Source organism: Corella eumyota, chromosome 1, assembly GCF_963082875.1.
Source record: "Corella eumyota chromosome 1, kaCorEumy4.1, whole genome shotgun sequence".
Lineage (NCBI taxonomy): Eukaryota > Metazoa > Chordata > Ascidiacea > Phlebobranchia > Corellidae > Corella > Corella eumyota.
Window position 1 is genome coordinate 10,504,362 of NC_137490.1, and position 19,393 is coordinate 10,523,754.

At 29.0% G+C, this 19,393-nt stretch overlaps 3 protein-coding genes across 4 annotated transcripts; 1 reads left to right on the top strand and 2 right to left on the bottom strand.

Annotated features, from left to right (window-relative positions):
- Nucleotides 1–946: 946 nt before the first annotated feature.
- LOC145750900 (ATP-dependent DNA helicase Q5-like) lies at nt 947–14,538 on the top strand. 2 transcript variants are annotated; one of them, XM_082566975.1, is made up of 22 exons: nt 947–1,145; nt 1,473–1,660; nt 1,762–1,952; nt 2,163–2,277; nt 2,885–3,031; nt 3,284–3,389; nt 3,571–3,682; nt 4,059–4,166; nt 4,386–4,446; nt 4,637–4,722; nt 9,435–9,552; nt 10,008–10,132; nt 10,254–10,353; nt 10,757–10,947; nt 11,336–11,476; nt 11,663–11,834; nt 12,067–12,159; nt 12,239–12,298; nt 12,364–12,429; nt 12,486–12,980; nt 13,091–13,646; nt 14,244–14,538. In XM_082566975.1, the coding sequence occupies exons 1-22, from the start codon at nt 1,031–1,033 to the stop codon at nt 14,366–14,368; spliced, it is 3,471 nt and encodes a 1,156-aa protein (XP_082423101.1). In that variant the 5' UTR covers nt 947–1,030; the 3' UTR covers nt 14,369–14,538. The 2 variants fall into 2 exon arrangements, with proteins under 2 accessions (XP_082423101.1, XP_082423108.1); XM_082566982.1 differs by lacking the exon at nt 14,244–14,538 and having other exon boundaries at nt 13,152–13,361.
- LOC145750918 (uncharacterized) lies at nt 6,979–8,848 on the bottom strand. Its single transcript, XM_082566992.1, has one exon. It carries the CDS (start codon nt 7,859–7,861, stop codon nt 7,550–7,552), a length of 312 nt encoding a protein of 103 aa, XP_082423118.1. The 5' UTR covers nt 7,862–8,848; the 3' UTR covers nt 6,979–7,549.
- Nucleotides 14,539–14,751: 213 nt separating the features above from the next.
- LOC145759822 (ras-like protein rasC) lies at nt 14,752–16,767 on the bottom strand. Its single transcript, XM_082573677.1, has 2 exons — nt 16,072–16,767; nt 14,752–15,695 (listed from the first exon to the last, which is right to left on the bottom strand). Exons 1-2 carry the CDS (start codon nt 16,184–16,186, stop codon nt 15,094–15,096), a joined length of 717 nt encoding a protein of 238 aa, XP_082429803.1. The 5' UTR covers nt 16,187–16,767; the 3' UTR covers nt 14,752–15,093.
- Between the last annotated feature and the right edge of the window lie 2,626 nt (nt 16,768–19,393).

The following is a 19,393-nucleotide window of genomic DNA, read 5'->3' on the forward strand; positions in this document are numbered from 1 at the left end:
AAGCGCTTTACTCCAAGAAGCTGCAACATGAGAACAGTGGGGATCGAACCTCATGTAGTAAAGCCAATGTTAATTAGTCGTATTATTTTATAAAAATTTAAAGATTTTATGGGTTTGTATATAAAACACACACAAAATTAATCCGACAATTAATACATTTGACTGTTTTATTTATAGTTTAGTTAGTTCAGAAAAAAATATAAAAAGTTTATCGGTTAATTAAAATTAACCGAATAATTCAATATTAATAAAAAGAGGATTTAACTAAAAAACACTTATTTTTACTATTCACGGTAGTGTGCCATTGTTGCAGCATCGAGGATAAATAAAATATTTTGTCTAAATTGTTATCTATGTAAAGAGTCCTGTTTCAATACAAATGCGCAACTCATTGAAATCAAGTTTGGCAACGTGTTTGGCTTTTGAATAAAACTAGCAACATCTTAGCAAATGTAAATTTTAATGTGAGTTTAAAGTTGGTTAGACTTGGTCCGTTGGCGGTCTCGTTTTGTTAGTAAGAAATAAACCTACTTACTAGGCCAAAACAGTTAGCTGATTTTTGGCTTGGCTAAGAATAAATTCGCGAGATCACATGGCAGCATGGTCAAATGGTATGGGTTGGTCCTACTAATTACCACACAGGACTGCACAGACTATACGGAACAATACATTTACCATACAAAAAAAATAAAATGCAAAAGCGCGTAGACTTTTTTTTTTAGAGCAACCAAAGACATTTCCCAAAAGGGGGTTAGGCAGTTAGGATGGGGATTAATAAAAAATGTTTCATTGTTGGTATTTAGTTTTCAATTAAATGACAGTTTCCCCAAATAAACAGTTAATGCGTTCTGTGTAGTAATTAATAAGTAGGACTCGCTGCAACGTATTGTTAAATCTATTTCGAAAAACATATTCATGTAACCTTTCATAATTTCAAGCGTTTAGATTGTAATCTACAATTAATTTATATTAATTAAACCAATTTATAAAGTTACTCGGTTTATTTCATCGTATAGACATCGGTCCTGTTATGGCTTCCAATAACATCAATACTAAACGAATACAAGAACTTTTGATTACAAAATTTCATCATAAAAGTTTTAGAAATGATTTGCAACGCCAAGCAATACATAAAATATGTAAAGGTATAATTCTTTTTTTAATAATTTAAAGTTTTGTTAAGTGAAAACCATAATTATTAATTTATATTAAATATATAATAACAATTTATGATTGCAAAATATTGGTGTACTTACAAAATATGCAACAACAAATGGATTGGATGGACCACATTTATTTTTCAGTTCTGTATTTTATTTGTAACACAAAATATTGTACTCTATGCTAAACACCCTCTTTATTTAGTAGTAAAACACTTTTTTGGGATGAAGTACTATTTTTCAAAGAGTTAAAGGGTTAAGTTAAAATTTTAAACATTTTTTTAAAATAACGGATTCTGTTCTGTTTTTTAGGAAAAAATGATGTTTTTGTATCTATGCCAACCGGTGCTGGAAAATCACTTTGTTTTCAACTTCCTGCATTATGTTTGGGTGGGATTAACATTGTTGTTTCTCCTTTAATTGCCCTTATACAGGATCAGCTTCAACATTTAAGAGCTCTTTCTATTAAATGTGAATCGCTCAACTCAAAAAATACTGTGGTTAGTATTCTTATTATTATATTGTATATATAACAATAAATAAGTACAGTAGGTATAACTTCTGCAAAATTTTTGTTTTTAAAAGCTTTTATTATTTTTAGAATGAAGTTAAACGAATCATGGCAGATTTGTTAAGTGATTCCACAGAATGCCAACTTCTTTATGTAACCCCCGAAAAAATGTCAACTGCCCAATTCCAGAACATTTTAAAAAACTTAACAGAGCGTAAAAAAATATCACTTTTTGTCATTGATGAAGCCCACTGTGTTTCGCAGTGGGGCCACGATTTTAGGTGATTTTAAATTTTAATTTTATAGTAGTAGTTTAATTAAATATTAAAAACTGTGTGTTTTTTTTTATTTAAAACAAAACTAATAGCACTTTATTTTTTAGGTTAATGACAAATTATAATACCTAATAAAATATGACAAACTCTCTATTTTTTTAGTAAAAAATGATTTAAAAATATTGGTTTTAGTTGAAAGTTTATTTATTATTTCAGACCTGATTACCTGAAACTTGGAAATGCCAGGAAGTTTTTACGAGAAGTTCCTTGTATTGCCTTAACAGCCACTGCAACAGTTTCTGTTCAAAAAGATATATTTTCCAGTCTAAAAGTAGGTATTCTCAATTAAATTTAATATATTTTTTAAATGTGGTAACAAATATAAATTTTGTATTTGTATGTATATACATTTAACCTAAATTTTAACAAATCAAAAAGTTTTTTTTTCATTTTATTTTTTCTTAAAATGGGAAGCTGACTTCACAGCCTAAGGAAAGTGTAACTTTTTTTAATTTTTTTTTACATTTATTTATTCTTGATTTAAAAAACTTAACTACACGACCTAAACATAGAGTAACATCAATTACCCCAACACAGTCTTGAGTTGCCCTTGCTAGTTTGGAATATTTTTGATTATAATTGCCCGCTAATTATAAGCTACTGATTAAGTGTTGAATCAGCAGGAGTTTATACCATTTGGCAATTATAGCGCCTTACTTAAAGGCGCTACAGCATAAAATCATTGAGGATTGAACTGTGGACCTCATGTAGTGAATCCAAATGTTCTAATCACTACACCAAGCTGCCAGTTTTGTTTTCTTAGTTGCTTTTGTGAATTATTAATTTTGTTTCTTGACCCTTTGTCTCATTAAAATTGGGCAGGAGTGTGATTACAAGTGGTTTTTAAAAGGTTTTTATATTTATTTTGTGATTTACAGTTAAGTGAGGGAACAGGTGTTTTTAAAGCAAGTGTGTTTCGTTCCAATCTATTTTATGATGTTAAATACAAAGAAATTCTCACAGATAAATATCTGGACCTACAAAAATTTTGTGAAAACAGTCTTGGAAAACCATTACCCAATGGAGTAAGTAAAGTTTTATAACAACTGGTATATATAAAAAAATAATATTTATGTTGTCTGTTTTAATATTATTAATCTTTAAATATTATATATAATTTGTTAATTTATTTATACAAGGTGAATGCAATTATTGTCTTGTATACCTAAATTTATTTTGAATTAGTTATAAATATTTTTTTTTTACATAAGTGGTAAGCATGTTAATTATAAAAAAACTAAATAATAGCTATTTAAAAATTGTTATATCTGATTTAGAGATACAAAAGTGGTGGAATTGTTTATTGTCACAAAAGGGAAGATTGTACTTTAATAGCTGGTCAATTACTAAAAAGGGGTCTACTAGCAAAAGCATACCATGCTGGTAATTATTTTTTTTTAGTTAGTTAGCTTACACAAATAATATGCTTACTAAAATTATGTATTTAAAAAAATTATAATATACTAAAATTATATATTAAAAAAATTAAAATATAAAAAATTATAATATACATTATATAATCAGTGCCAATAAAAAGTTATTTATTTTTTATTATCTAAATTAGGTTTAAAAGACAAAGATCGCACTAACACCCAGGAAGAATGGACTAGCGGAAAAGTTGCGATAATCGTAGCAACAATAAGTTTTGGTATGGGGATCGATAAATCTAATGTTAGGTACAATAAATGCAAATTACTAACTGATATCTTAATTTATGTTATAATTAATAAATTTAATCCCCTGGGTTTCTTGTTTTTTTTACTAAATGAATAAAAACATTAAATAACTTAATATACAGGTGTTGTTTTAGATTTCATATTTCTGCTATTACAGCAGTTGATAATTTTAATGCTATTACCACTATTCATGCTATTAACCTATACCATGCTATTTTTTTTCCTGCTTGTTCTAACTAGTGTTAATAACTGTGTATTTTTGTGCATTTTAAATGATCTGAGGTTGTGTTTGTTGGGATAAATGTTTATAATTTATGATTTCTGAATATTTATTTCATATGTGATATAACCAAGTAAATATTATTTAAAATGTTAGGTTTGTTGCCCACTGGACCATTCCTAAATCCATAGCTGGTTACTATCAGGAATCTGGTAGAGCTGGTAGAGACCAAAATCAATCTTTTTGTCGGCTTTACTATTCAAGGTTATTTAGTTAAATCACTATTTTAATAAATTTATATACAAATTCTACTATCGTGTACAAAAAACTAAACCAAATCTAAATAGAATATGAATAAAATCGTTAACTATTAGAATGATGTTTTTTCTTATAAAATTTAACTTTTTAGGCTTGTAAACATGTTCTTAATATAGTTAGAAAAAATAACCCATTTCAACATACTAAAAGTTTTTAAAATTGCAGAAGTGATCGAAATGTAATCAATTTTCTTATCCAAAAAGATTTACAAAACAAAAAGAAAAAGGTGAGTTTTTAAAGCTTTTTTCATTTTAATTTTTTACATGTTTTTTTAATTCTAAATTTAAAAGTCTTTAGTTAATACAGCTTTAAATAAATATGTGTATAAAATAAAGTTATAACCATACATTTTATTTTCGAGATAATTTTTTTTTTACCATTTAATTTTCTAAAATCTTCAATACACTAACATCCAGAGCAAATCAGAAGATCAATTTAAGCTACACACTAAAGCTATACAGGATAACTTTGAAGCTCTTGTAAAGTATTGTGAAGAAGTTAAGTAAGTGGTTTATATAAACACCTCTTTTAATATTTAGGTTTATAAGGAATTATCTGTTTAATTTAGTTATACAAACATGTTATATTTCTGTGAATTTATTCATAAATGTGTGTAAGCGGGTAAATTTTAAAGAGTACAAAATATAAATACCTACATTTCAGTTTAAAGATAACAAAACATTGGCAGTAGTAAAAGAAAAAACGCAGATATAAAAATTACTTTATAGAAACAGTTAAAAAATTCTTAATGATTTAAAAATTTTTTTATATTAACTTAAATAAATGTCATGATTAGAGCACAGTTATTAAAAAAAATAGTTGGTATTGTAGATAACGTATATATACATTGCACTTTAGAACTTAAAAATGTGGCAAGATTGTAATTCTTGTTTAATGTAAACCAATATTACTTTAACTTAAAATTATATATAATTTTTTTAATTTTAAGCTATAAACCAAAGAAAAAAATATAAATAAGGTAAGAAACAATATAATGTTGGTATTAAATAACACTTGTGTATATTGTGTATAATATATTATAGTCAAAAAATTAAGTTTGTTGTAATAATTGGTGAGACAGTTATTATTGCTTAACAAAACCCCAGTTTAAAGGGGTACTTCAGAAAATGCATTTTCGTTCGTGTCTTCCTTGTTATTTACGGTGGTAGGTGTTGTTTTTCTCTTGTCACTTTTCGATTCATACAATAATCCAAATGACACGAAAACAATCACAATTGCCACAAACAAGATCATAGTTGTTAGTAGAAAAATATGAAAGTTTTCCTTATACATTGCAGGAAATCTTTCATAAGGTCCCTGTTCGTTGATTTTCATGATTATTTTAATATCATTAAAACCGACAATTTAAAAAATTTTATTAAAACACTAAAATGTCAAAATTTAGTTAAATAATTTAGAGTTTAGTTTAATTTTTTGTTGTTTCAATATCTAAATGTTATTGTCAGATAGTTCTGACTAAACTTGTGACTTCTGACAGTCTTATTTCTACCTGCATACAGACAGACTGACAAATACATTAAAAAATATTTTTATTGGTTTATTTAATGTAACTTGTCGAAACACGAACAACTTAACTTACAAAAGAATAAGTTAGATAATTATTACGTCATTGGCACGATTAGGGATTAGGATTGTATATCTGAGCGAGTTTTTAAGTTTTTTTGTTTCTATAATTAAAGATTTTTCCTGCAGTGTTTCCAAAACTGATTAAAATATTTTAAATATATTTTTAAATTTAAAACTTGATGGTTATTCTATTGTGAAATAAATTAATTAAAAATGTTATTAATTTGGTACATCGAACCCAGACAATAATGTCGAAATAGTTTAAAATTTAAACCCATTTTGTTAACTATTTTCGCTATTTAATACAAATATTTTTTTTAATTTGTGGAATATTTAATTGCAAGGTTGAACGTTTGTCACTGGAAAAACTAAAACATAAACCAATTGAACATGTAACTAAAAGCCGCTTTTATTTAAGTGGCGCAACTATATAAAAACACTATATAAATATAACAGAAACGTAAATAGATTATTATTACTACGTTAAGTCATGCAAAATAAAGCACATTAAAAAACGGAAATAACTCTCATACTTAAATATATCTGACAGTGGATAAAACTGCATTACAATTAAAAGAGTTAACAATATAAAACCCAAGTTAAAAACAATATTACAAAAGTTACTTTTAGGTTTAATGTAACAACGCTTTTTTAATCACAACTATAGTCCTTTATATACTATAAAAAGTTTTGTTACATATGTTTAGTAGAATAAATGAAAATTTAATAAATTTGCCTATAAGCAGCCTTTCATAATAAATTAATAAAATGTTTGTCATTAAAAATTATCAAAACACGTTATTAAGCACTTACTAACACTGTATATACAAATATAACAAATATAATATCGCCATTCATTAAGTTTTTTAATTACTTTCTCTTATCCATTTCTATCTCTTCGCCGTTTCGTACCTTATTTTTTGGAGGTGATCTCCTGCAGCACGAACACAAACAATCACATACAGTATAGAGAAAGGCTATACCGATAAGCAGAACGACTGTTGCGATAAAAGCCATGAAAATAATAAACCATGCTGTGCTGTATGGTGTTTTAAATGGTTCAATATTTGCTATGGTGTCCAAATTAAAACCAACAGTGTCACTTAGAGCAGAGTTGATTGCAGTGTTAAAATCGTTTGACATTTTTGTGTTTTATTTAACAAACTTAATATCTAAAAACAAATCGATTTGATTAAAATTGTGTTAAATTTTTAAATACGTTACACGTAATTTAATTTAAAGTTCAATACATGGCATGTTATTTAATTTAAAATGTATTATATTTAAGCTTATGTTAAAAAACTAGTGGGTACTAATACCTAAATTAACAGTTTTGTACCTTACTATTTCACAGCTTACAGAAATTAATAAAATAATAATAAAGTTTAAAAATATTCGTATACATTTTTAAATATGGCGGGCAAGCAATGTGCAACTTTGTTTTGGATGGCTAAATAAGGCGACAAATGGCAAGAAAATTCACAGTTTAACGGTTTGTAGGTATTTGTAGTATTTACAAAAAGCACAGAAAATAACAAATCTAAGAAATTGTATTTTTTCGTAGAGTTGACAAATACATAATAAAAGATAAATTATTGATTTTAGGTAAAAAAAATAAACGTTTCAGGTAAATTAATCGCATATCAAGTAGTTCCTAATAAGTCATTTTTTCAAATTCCAGCCAAAGTTTTTCTAATATATTTACAAAATTCCAAACATTTAATTGTTTACCATTCATCTTTTTACCACTCCTCACTTTTCACCTTGTTGCTTCTTTTCCACGTTTTCTTATCATTCTTCTTCATTTCCATCGGAGGTTGCTCTTCTACCACAGCATCTTTCTTCTTTTTGTTTTTTGTTCGCTTCGGGGACTCCCCGGAGCAGAAGCAGTCGCAGAAAGTGTAAATAAACGAAATCAAAATCATGCCGAAAAAGCAAAGCAGAAACAAAGCAAATATCACGAAGTACACAGAGTGATATATGGTTTTAAATGGATCGATTTTTGCAATGTCGTCCAACCCAAACCCGATCACCTGGCTTACTGAGTCGCTCATCTTGATATATTCGTGATGACGTCACAGAATTGTTTACTGGGTTTTATTTTATATTTAGGCACAATTTCTATGTAAGGCTGAATTTTACAAAATATTTGTAAAAAAAATGATAACAAACTAAACATGTTTATAGGCCTATTTACATTGCAGTAGGTAGTTCGGTACTGTTTTTTTAAAATATGCAAAAAGTTTATTGTAAATAACTAGACTTGGCGCATGCTGATCTAAACGTTTATTTTACGATACATAACTAGGCTACACATTTTGTTTCGTAAATACACATTTATGTTAGTGCTGTTTCAACTAATGTTTTCTTAACTGTCGCAGTATATAATGTGCATTATAATGAGTGTTTATTTCTAATGATATTTAATGGCTTACAATATATCATGTTACTACATTACAAGGGAAGTACGTGTGCCACAGTACAATGAGGATGCACAATACTACAGCGTTTGCATGTCCGTATGTTACGTTAATTACACACTTACATTACCTTACTATCACGTTTAAACTTCACTACCCCTTACTGTTTTTAAATTGTTAAGAAAGAAGTTCGAACTGTTTTTCGCTTAAGGATAGACCACTTTCGTAATGCTATTAACTATGCCATTTTTTAAACTATTGTAGAGCATAACATTTTTTGACTTAAACTTGTTAAATATAGCGATACTTACTATAAAACCTTACTACAACTTTTGTTATCTCACCTTTTTGGTATTATACCACCACTAACTCACCAACTAACCCAGACAGGATAATCTTTTTGTTTATTATTGCTATGCATACAGCCACCTATAGGCAGCCAAGTTTAGTTAAGATTTACGACCTATGTTGTTCAAATGGCTAATAAAACCAATCTATTATCTAACTAAACTTACACATTTTTATTTACCTTTAAACATAACAAACTAATTTCAACTAGCCTTGCGAAATGTCGATTGCGTATTACCTTACCCGAACTGAAAGAACAACAGACCATAATATTACGCTGTTGTTAACAACTTTAACTTAATGACCTGACTTACCTAAAGTAGTCTATTGTGATGTCACATTTTACAACTGAGTTTTTTTCAAAATCGTTCGAGCGCATCCTATTCTTAGAATATGGAGCACCATTGTTTGTTTTAAGCACAGCACCATTGTGGAGCACCATTGTTTGTTTTAAGCTCAAACGGGTATATATAAATATACCCGTTTGATCATAACACCCATATAAGATATATTATTATGATTTTTTTAGGGTTAATAGTATTTTAATTTACATGTTTCTTACCAATTCTTTAATAAATAAGTTGTAAAAACTACGCTATGCAACAAAACGTTTATTAATTTCTCCAAATATTTAAATTTTTTGCCTAAACCTCTATATAGTTAAATTATACTTATGTAATAATAAGAGTTGGTTAACGAACAAATACTAGTCGAAATCATTTACTTAACTGTTGTCTTAGTAATGACGTTATTTAACGCCTAATTGTTGTTTTAGTTATAACGTCATCTAAATATAAATCGCCCACAGTTTTTATTAAATCACGTGACGATGACTTTTGCATATTTTGTTGTTGTCTAGATGTCGCCACGGAGCTATAGCCTTACATTTTGGAGATGAGCCACCAAATTGTAACAAGCAATGTGACCACTGTAAAGATCTTAAAAAACTGAAACAGGATAACTACTACCTTAATGCTGTATGTTGTTTACTCAATGGAAATTATATAAGTCAATTTTTTTTCTAATTAATTCTATAACAAGTTTTAACACAGAATTCAATTTTTTTATTATTATTTTTTTTAATTATATTTTTTTGTATATATATAGTTTACTTTTTTATATATTTATGTAATCCAACTGTAAAAAGATGTATTTCACAGGCCAGACATAGGATAACATTTTTTTAAACTAGCCTTAAGTTGCCTTTGGATGTTTGAATATTTTTTTTGTTTATACCTGATAATTAAACTTTTGGCTTTGTGATCGGGAGAAACTGTTAGGCTCTATTGCATAGAGAAAGTTTGGTTCAACTTATCACATTATGTTATAAAGTCTAAATTTAAAACTTTATAACAGTTTGGTTCATCTCCATAGGCATTCCAATCACTTCATTACATCTCGTTGAAAAAGGTTATATTTTTAATTTTTATAGATGGCAGTATCACGAGTTGGTAACACGTCAAAACAGAGTGAAAAGGGGGTTAGTTTACTTGGGGCTACTGGAAATTACGACCCCAACTTATATGCTGGTGGCAAAAAAGGTTTTGGAATTGACAGGTTTGTTAATTATTATATTTAAAAAAATTATGACCAGAGTAAGAAGGTGTTTAAAACAATATTTTAGTTTTTTTCAAAAAATGGTTAAAAATTTTATTTATTACATGTTTTGACACTACAGAACTGTTGAAGATGAGGAGGGAGGAGCAAATGATGAGGATGGAAGAATCAACAAGTCGGAGTGGGATTCGTTTTTTAAAGAACAATTTAATCTTCGAAAAGTGAGCGGGAATAGGTTTTTATTTTGAATAGCAAGTTTTTTTTTCTTAACATTTGTTACAAACTTTTATTTTAGTATTTAACTTTATCAATTTTTTAAGTGGTGATGAATTATTTTATTTTTTTTTTATTATATAATTTCTTAATTACAAATAGTTAACGGAAGACTGTCTTTTGACCACAAACTGTTATACCGAATGAACATTTAAACGACAAGACATTTTTTATTAATCCATAATTATTCTTAACCCTATTTGGAGAATACCCAATTATTTATAAAATGATGACCTAAATATCAGTAAAATCGTTTTCAAAATTATAATTTTCGAGGAAATGTGTTTTTCGGTCATATGTTTTTTGGGAATATGTGCAGATATCTTATAACAACACCTATTTTAAAATAAGGGCCAGTCAAACCTAAAACGTAAACGTGAAACATCAACCTCGAATCCCGGGGAAGATTGTCCTTTAAGAATGGCGAAAAGTAAACGATTACCTCGCTGTAACTGGCAGATAAGGATGGGTTGTTGGGATCGAATCCGCGCCACCTTGTTAAAAAATCACACAACTTTTAACGGAAAGGAACTTTATTGTGGGTGAGTTTTGAAAACAAGCTCTCAATAATTTTGATTAAACAATAATTTAGTTTTATGTCACCATTAAGTGATAGGTTTTCGTATTTTTATTCGGAAGGTTGTGCTGTTGTGGCGTGTTTTAGCTATCCGTTAACGCCGGGCTCGAGCGCAAATGGTATGACATTGGTGAGGCTCAAACTCAAATTTTTTCGGTCGTTGCCATGACCGCTATATAACACTATTGAACGTTTGTAAAAAAATATGGACCAAAACATTATTACAAAAATGCCATTTTTGCTTGAATAAAAATTAGAAAAATTTTATATGATTTTTTTTATGTTGGTTTTTGTGTTTATTTTTAAGAAAAATATAGCTTATTCCTCGATAAACCAAAAACTTTTTTGAACAGAGATTGGTTGTCTAGGGCTGAAGCTGCAACATTAGAATATAATTTATTTAAAGTAGCCACAACTTTGATTGGTTATAGAGGAGCTGTTGTTAAACAAATTAAAGAAATAACTAAGTTAACACAAAAGAAAGAAATGCACAGGTTTTTTGGGATTCTTATTGGTGATATATCTAAAAACTTATTTTTTAATGTAAATTTTTTTAAATTAAATAGTGCCTTTTAAAAATAATTTAGTTATTTGTTAAAGAAAACTATATAATTAAACAAAGAAATTCGATTTTTTTGGCTATTATGTACATGTTAAGGTATTGTCATTTTTAAAAATAGTTCAATGGATAAAGATCTATCAGAATCGAAATTAGATTCCTATTCTAATGATGACGAATTCCAGACATCTGCTTCTTACAAACCAAAAAGATATTGTCACGGTTCATTTCCTCCTACGTTTCAGTCTGCTTCGAGTCTACATTTAATGAAAAACGAACAATCCGAAAAAAAGGTAGGGTTTCAAAGTATTTATTTACTCGTTTTAAATATCAGCTCTAGGCTGATCCAAAATGACAAAATTTGCCTTATGATTTGGCTGTAAAGTCGTTTTTTTACATCAAGGATCAATTAATTTTTAACAATTGTGTCGTAAAAAAGGTTTTATGGTATTTCATTTAAAAATTTAATCTTGTTAATTTATTATCATATGCAAAATATACAAACCTGTGAAATTATTTTTTTAGCCTCAAAACGAGTTCGTTACAGCCTCAACTCTTCTTAAAAACGAGGAAATAAAATTAAATAAAAAGAAACAAACACTTACCTTTAATGACAAGGTTAGAGTTAATAATAAATATGAGTAAAGTATTATGTTTATTTAGTTTTGTAATTAAAAATATTTTTACGTCTTTGTAGATTGAAACAAAAACTGTTGATCGATATATTGATAACAAGTCCACTAGTACACCACGAAAAGTAGGAAAAATATTATACCATAAACCGTTACCAAAAAATGTAAAATATTTTTTTTAAATTTTAAGACGTCATCTTTAAAACGTAAATCGGTAGAAGGAAAACAAAGAGAAAAAACAGGAAAAGTTCGAAAGGTAAATGTTTAAATTATATTAATTTTTCCAATGTGAATAACCGTAATTTTTTGCAGGTACGCTCAATACACAAATATTTTGATAAACAAGAAAATGGCGATCTAAATCAAAATAAAAAATTGTCCAATACGGCTACAGAATGTACAACAACATCTAATGACGTCAAAAAATCGAAATTAATAAACAAAGGCACCATTAACGAAATAAATCAATTCGATGAAACTAAAAATAAGAAGGATCACGAAAATATATCTGAGGATTTTATAAATACAGAAAATTGCAGCCAAAATTCCAAAAGGGTCACAACTGTTGTTTCCAAGGACGTAAACCAATTAGAAATGAACCATGTGGCAAATGACAGTAAAAAATCTTGTTTGGAAATTACAGAAAACTTGGATAAAGTTGCTGGAACTCGGAACGGCACTATTCATTTGCCAAGTTTGAACACGTCATCTGCCACTACTTCATCAACGATGACGTCAGTTCCACCTAAGGAACACAACAGAAGTAAAAAATCATTTAAGGATGCTTTGGAAACAGAAACTCAACAGGTAAGTTAAATGTGAATTAAAGCTTTTATTTAAGGTATTTTTTGCCCTTGTTAGATTTAAAAAAATAAAAAATTCATGTTTAGTTTAGTGATTTTTCATAACTTTTTTAGACTAACAATGATTTTGAAAAACGAAAAAAGAAAAAGGCTTTAATTTCCAGCTGGTTTTTAGCTTCTAATTCAAATGCTGGCAGCCACCAAGTGGTTTCAAAACCAACATCATGTGTAAAGGAGTGTCAAGAGGTCATCACCATTTCGGACGATGACGATAATTCAACTTCAGAAAAATTAACAACTTTAAAATCAAATTCAAAAAATTCAACATCAAATACCTCTGCAGTTGATGACGTTGTTCAAATTCAAAGCCAGTCCACTAAGGGTAAATTTCTAATGGACACAGACTCTCGTCTGAATTGGAATATCAGCGTTAAAAAAAATGACTCATCAAAACCTAATGTGACGAAAAAGAAACAAAAATTGTCCTTAAAGGAGCCTGTAAAAACTTCTATTATAACTGGAAGTGTAAACAAATCTGCGTCTGTTGTTGTTCGTTATTTATCGCCTATCTACGCTAACAAAAGGTTCTGCAGCAAGGAATTGTTTAAAGAATTTGCAAAACAGTTTACCAATGTTATCCAAACAGATAGTAGAATTACGGAGTCTAACAGTAAGCTCATAAAATTTATAAATTATTTAAAATATTCTATGTTTAAATGGGTATTATCCGCTCATATTACCGAAATTCATTTGATCATTTGAACATTTCCTTAAAGGCATGATTTTAAACAAGCCATTCGTTAGCTATTAATCACTTCGAAGCGGAAAAAAGGTGGATCCATTACCCGCTTTGAAGCGGGTGGAAGATGCGCTCCGTCTGCTGGGGTATTGCATTAACGCTTAAAGCGTTAATGAAAAAAATGTAGAATATTTAAATTTTAAATATTTTAAAATACTACCCAAACCCAAACACCCCTAATGGGGTGTTTTAAAAACACCATTTTAACAATAATTTAATTTAATTTTTTTTTTAAATTAAATGACATTTTTCAAAGGAGGGTTAGGATAATAGGGTGTTAATAAAAATCTTCTATTGTCGATAAAATGACGTTTTCTGGCATATGGTTTTGGTCTAATGTCTATTCGGCAAAATGATTTTTAGCGGGTTGTCAGTAAATTTTAATTTTTATATCCTCACAAAAAATATAACAGTGAAGTATTTCAACTTTAGTGAATCTTATATTCTAAATATTTGGTTTATTTTTAGTACGAATAGTTGTTCGAGACTCAGTTGCAATTTTCTTTAAAGATCCAACCAAGCAATGCAAATCAATATCCGACATTGAGCGTTTAAAGGAAATTTACGACCAAGTTATTACCCGTAAGACTTAAAACTTATTACTCTTAGTTACATATGCAACCTAATTTAGGCGACCTTTTTCCGTTTTTATATTTGTGTTTATTATGACTATTTTAAAATTTCTATTTATTTAGTATTTTGTCAAGATGTCCAAATATTAATTTGCCATACACGAAAAAAAATGCTTGTGATTATTATGTTGTTGCTCTTAAATGCCAAATGCATTTTTTAAGTTAATAAAAGTCTTTTTCAGTTAAATTTTTAGTACTTTGTTGTTATTCCTTATTTATTTTGCATCTTGATTTTTTTTAGAAGTGTTTAAATTTTCACTGTGTTTAAGTTGTTGGTGTCAGGTCGTTTAGCTCAATAATAAAAAACAAAAACTCACAATTGGAATGTTAAAAAATTTATTTAAAAAAAAGCTTGCGATAGTAAAAATAGAATTTACATTTCATATCAACATAGTAAAATAAAAGTTCATACAAAGTCAAAATCAATTTTATAATGTTTGGTAATTGTTATTGGTTTAATTCCTGCGCGTGAATTAAAGCTATAATAAAACTATAAGTTATGCAACTTTTAAAATATTTACAGTCTGTTTTTATATAGAAAGAAATACGGTTTATGTAATGATATAATATCGCTCATCACGCATTTTATATTCTTGTAGCGTGACGTCACAAGTTTCCGCTTTATTTCCAACCGAACTACGCATTAATGTCAAACACGTGTTTATAAATTACTATTATGTTGCTCTTTACATGACTATGCAGCAACCTTTTACGTGTGAACCTTGGTTGCCTTTTCCCGAATTCTCTTTATTTTTGCGGCGATTTACGATTTCATTTACTAAACAACCAAACGCTTTAGGTACATCTGCGTTGCATGGAGCAGCGGTTTCAAAAAACCCTTCACAGTTTAATTCCTTTGACAAACTTTCGCCATCAGATGTCTCAACGGCCCGTGCTAGTTTAGCTTCGTCCACTTTATTTCCTACCAGTACTAACGGCACAGACAGTCTTACGTCATTCGGTTTACCCATCGGTGTTTCTGCTATTTCTTGCTGGGTACCACCTCCTTTATTCCCCGTTGATTCACTTTCATTCTCTTTTTGAACTTTTTTGCTATGTTTGTTAGTATTAGATAAAAGTTTTTCGTATGCCACTTGAAATGCCTTTGTTTTGATGAAAGAAATTGAAGCTTGGTCAAGGACCGAATATATAAACATAATTCCATCGGATCCCTCTAAACACGTAGAGTCGTTCTCAATATCACGACACACCACTACATTTACAGAGTACTTGCCTCCGTCAATCTCAACAACTTTGGGCGATTCCGTTGTACTTGTACTTAAAGAATCTAAAAATTTGATTGCAAAAATTTAAAAACACTATGAAAGGTAAAAAAGCTTTTTTTATGTAATTTTTATATTTAAATGCAATAACAAATATTTTACTTTTATTTCTTACTAAATATGACAATATTACCCTTGCGACTTAATTCTAGTTAGTCACTAATACCTTGGTTTTGCTTTTAAATTTAAGTTAACTTTTTTGCATGTCACATAGGTGATGGACAATTAAGTGTGCATATTATTTTGACAGTAACTAACTGTAATTCTATAAATTTAATTTTAAAATAAAGATAAATAAGTCGTTAATAACTATTTTTATAAACAAAAATGAAGCCCGGAAATTTAAATAGGAATTGACAAACATTTAAAAACTATAGTTACCTTCTTTTGGTGGAATCCATCCCTTTGTATATTGGTTACTAAGTGAATATTTGCCCACTTTTGGTGCACCTATAAGCACAATTTTCAACGTCGCCAGAACCTTAGTTTTTCCCATGATACACTTGTTGTTCTTACAATGTAAATAGTATGCTTACTTTAACAGTTTAAAGTTTTTTATAACTAAATTTATTCAGCTCTAGTGTTAATTTATATTCTGATTTATCTACAAACAAGACAAGGCGATAAAATGGGTAATGATAAAAATTGGTATGGCGCTAAGACAACCTCGAAAACGTTGGTAGGCGTGACATTATGCACGTTATTATAGAGTTACGATTTTCTTATCTTTATTCTCAATCACTTTTTCGTTTTTTCCGCGCACGATAATTGGCCTTACAACTTGACAGGTGACATATTCTAAACCGTCAGTTTATTTATTTAAGATTTCAGTACAAATAGACAAATTTTTGTTCTATCTTTAAAATAATCGAAACAAACTTTGCTATTTTTAAAAATAATAATGATCATTAAGCGCTGTACAATAATAAACTAGTAGTTTTAAGAACTGTGCAAATTTTTCAATGCATGTTTATACTGGTTGATTAAATGTCATGTTGACTAGTAGGCAGTTATGTTTATTCAATTTCCTTCCTTAAATCTCCCAAATTACATTTAAGCTGTCACCTTGCATTATCTAAATTTATTAAAACTCATTCTTTTTATTTTTTAAATGATCTACGCAAGAATTGAAAGCACATCTAGTTTCTGAGCACGCTATATATTTAGTAAGCGTTAATGCAGGCGTGCATCCTGCTATAGGCGGTCCAAAACTCTAAATAACTTCCTGTGCGTTAAATTCAGTATTGGCCTACCATCACTTAAAACGATGGACTTTTATAGAACGTGACTTTAGTTACAAAAAATGCATATTTATAAACAACTTCGTATATTATTTTTGTTGTTTATTTTAATTAAATCCGCGCTTATATATTGTTTGACTGAGACGTGACAAACATAACAAACTAAAATATTCTAAATTTTTTTTTACAAGAAAAGTTATTTATTGAGTGCACGGTATATTACATAATATGTAAAAGCAAAAAAATAGGAATCCTAAACGGGCGACACTAAACACAAAGAAGGGAAATCTAAAAAATAAAATTATGGGGAAACCCCAAATTTAAAAATAAGAAAATGAACCAAATTTGAAATAAAGTTTATTAAAAACCATTGCCCTCATCACCTTGATTGAATATTTGAATTTATTATTTTTTTTTGGGGGGGAGGGGGATTTTTTTATGTTTTCCGAATTTTAGTTCCATTGATTCACATTCTGCCCTTAATATGTTATAGATTATATACTATCAATTATTTAACAAAAAAATAATCTGACACTGCATTTAGACCCTGACTTAATCAACTTTTGCGTGTCGGATCACAAGAATCGAATGGACCAAATGTTGTTTACCATTCATATTGTCTCGCTATTGAATTCTACGCTAAATAAATGAAGTTAAAAATTCAGTGCTGTTAAGTGCTCATTTTTACATGCTTTTAAAAAAGAAACTAGCTATCTTTGTAGCTATTGTCTTTCACGAAAGAAACACATTCTATCGAAGAAGTCGTTCGGACAGCAAAAAGGGTGTTTTAAGATTTCCTGCTTAGGTCATAACTAATACAATAGTATTACTCTTTCAAAAGGAGGCAATACAAAAAATAGAGAATGGGCATTATTTAAGAAAAAAAAAATAAAAAAAAACAAGCTTGCAAAATCTAACAATCAGACGATAAACAATGGCTAAAGTAATGATTGCATGACAGTATATCTTTTGTTCATTGTTGTATTATTATTAAAATAATAATCATACGTCGTATTAAAACATTACATGATCGTAATTTTGATGCCCACAGTATTTCAATCCTACATAGCCGATATTTGTTTGGTTCCTGAATAATACGAAGTCTCTTTTAGAGCGTCGCCCACAGTTATCTACCAAACCATGCATTCCAATGGGCATTACCATAAATAGAATCAACCGAAAATTTACTCAAGACAACTTGGTCATAATTCAACTGGTAGGCGTCTGGCCCCAAAGAATGGATATTTACAAAAGCTCAATATTTTTTCTAACTCCAGACAACCGTTAACATTTGTTTATTATAACTTTTGTAAAACTAACATTTTTCTAACATTTTCTAGATAAGCGTTTGTCAATCTAGCTCTACTAGTGGTTTCTCGAGAATGTAAATACGCTGTATGCATGTTATCCAGCCTACCAATTACAGCTATACGTTTTGTAAAACATGTGTAAATAGAAAAGTTTTTTATATTTTTAAAACGGTTATTTGGGGTCGACTGAAAATGAGGGAATGGAAATTGAAGGAACGGAAAATGAAGGAACCGGAAAATGAAGGAACGGAAAATGAAGGAACCGGAAAATGAAGGAACGGAAAATGAAGGAGCCGGAAAATGAAGAAACGGAAAATGAAGGAACCCGAAAATGAAGGAACGGAAATTGTTTTATTTTTTTTAAATTCCGCCTCTCCTTTTTTCACTTTCCTTCAATTTCCGTTCCTTTATTTTCCGGTTCCTTCATTTTTCGTTCTTTCATTTTCCGGTTCCTTCATTTTCCGTTCCTTCATTTTCCGGTTCCTTCATTTTCCGTTCCTTCAATTTCCGTTCCTTCATTTTCCATTCCCTCAAATTCCGCGTCCCCGTTATTTGGGCATGTGTCTGTCAGGAACAATCGCCATAGCGTCATAGGACCGAGGCATAGCGCCACCAGCGGAAAAACATCGTTGGTTTTGTTGTGCAAATATGTTTGATCATATCATATATTTTTAAAAACATACATACAGGCTGAGACACATAGAAAATGTACAGGCAGAAATTAAAAAAAGAATTTAAGATTAAAATCTGGTCACGAATTAATTGTCCTGATTTGTAAGATTAGAGTTCTGTTAAAATTTTAATCTAACAATTGTAAAGCTTTCAACTTTACAAGTCTGCAATTGACAGTTGGAATACGTTAATTGCTAGAAAATGCAGGCTCATTAAAAAACAAAGTGTTTTTGGGCGACAACCTTACTATCTTTTGTCAGCTTATGATGTAATTGCAGTTAATACGATGGTTACAAAATGTCAAATTTTAAATTTTTTTTATGTATTACTAGTTTCTAAAAATGAATATCTTGAACAGAAACTTTTTATGAAAATTTCAAATAACCCCATTAACCTTTTAATTGCAAAGTCATATTTACCATTTTAGAAGAAACAGAATTGAATGACTTTTTTGCAAATACATTGGTTTAAATACTACAG

Excerpts from the sequence above, each read along its gene's own strand:
- LOC145759822 (XM_082573677.1), bottom strand. The coding sequence starts at position 16,186 with ATGGGAAAAACTAAGGTTCTGGCGACGTTGAAAATTGTGCTTATAGGT. Across the intron at positions 15,696-16,071 it reads ATGGATTCCACCAAAAGAAG|ATTCTTTAAGTACAAGTACA; the intron begins GTAACTATAGTT and ends TCAAATTTTTAG.
- LOC145750918 (XM_082566992.1), bottom strand. The coding sequence starts at position 7,861 with ATGAGCGACTCAGTAAGCCAGGTGATCGGGTTTGGGTTGGACGACATT.
- LOC145750900 (XM_082566975.1), top strand. The coding sequence starts at position 1,031 with ATGGCTTCCAATAACATCAATACTAAACGAATACAAGAACTTTTGATT. Across the intron at positions 4,447-4,636 it reads TACAAAACAAAAAGAAAAAG|AGCAAATCAGAAGATCAATT; the intron begins GTGAGTTTTTAA and ends ACTAACATCCAG. Across the intron at positions 13,647-14,243 it reads TAGAATTACGGAGTCTAACA|TACGAATAGTTGTTCGAGAC; the intron begins GTAAGCTCATAA and ends GTTTATTTTTAG.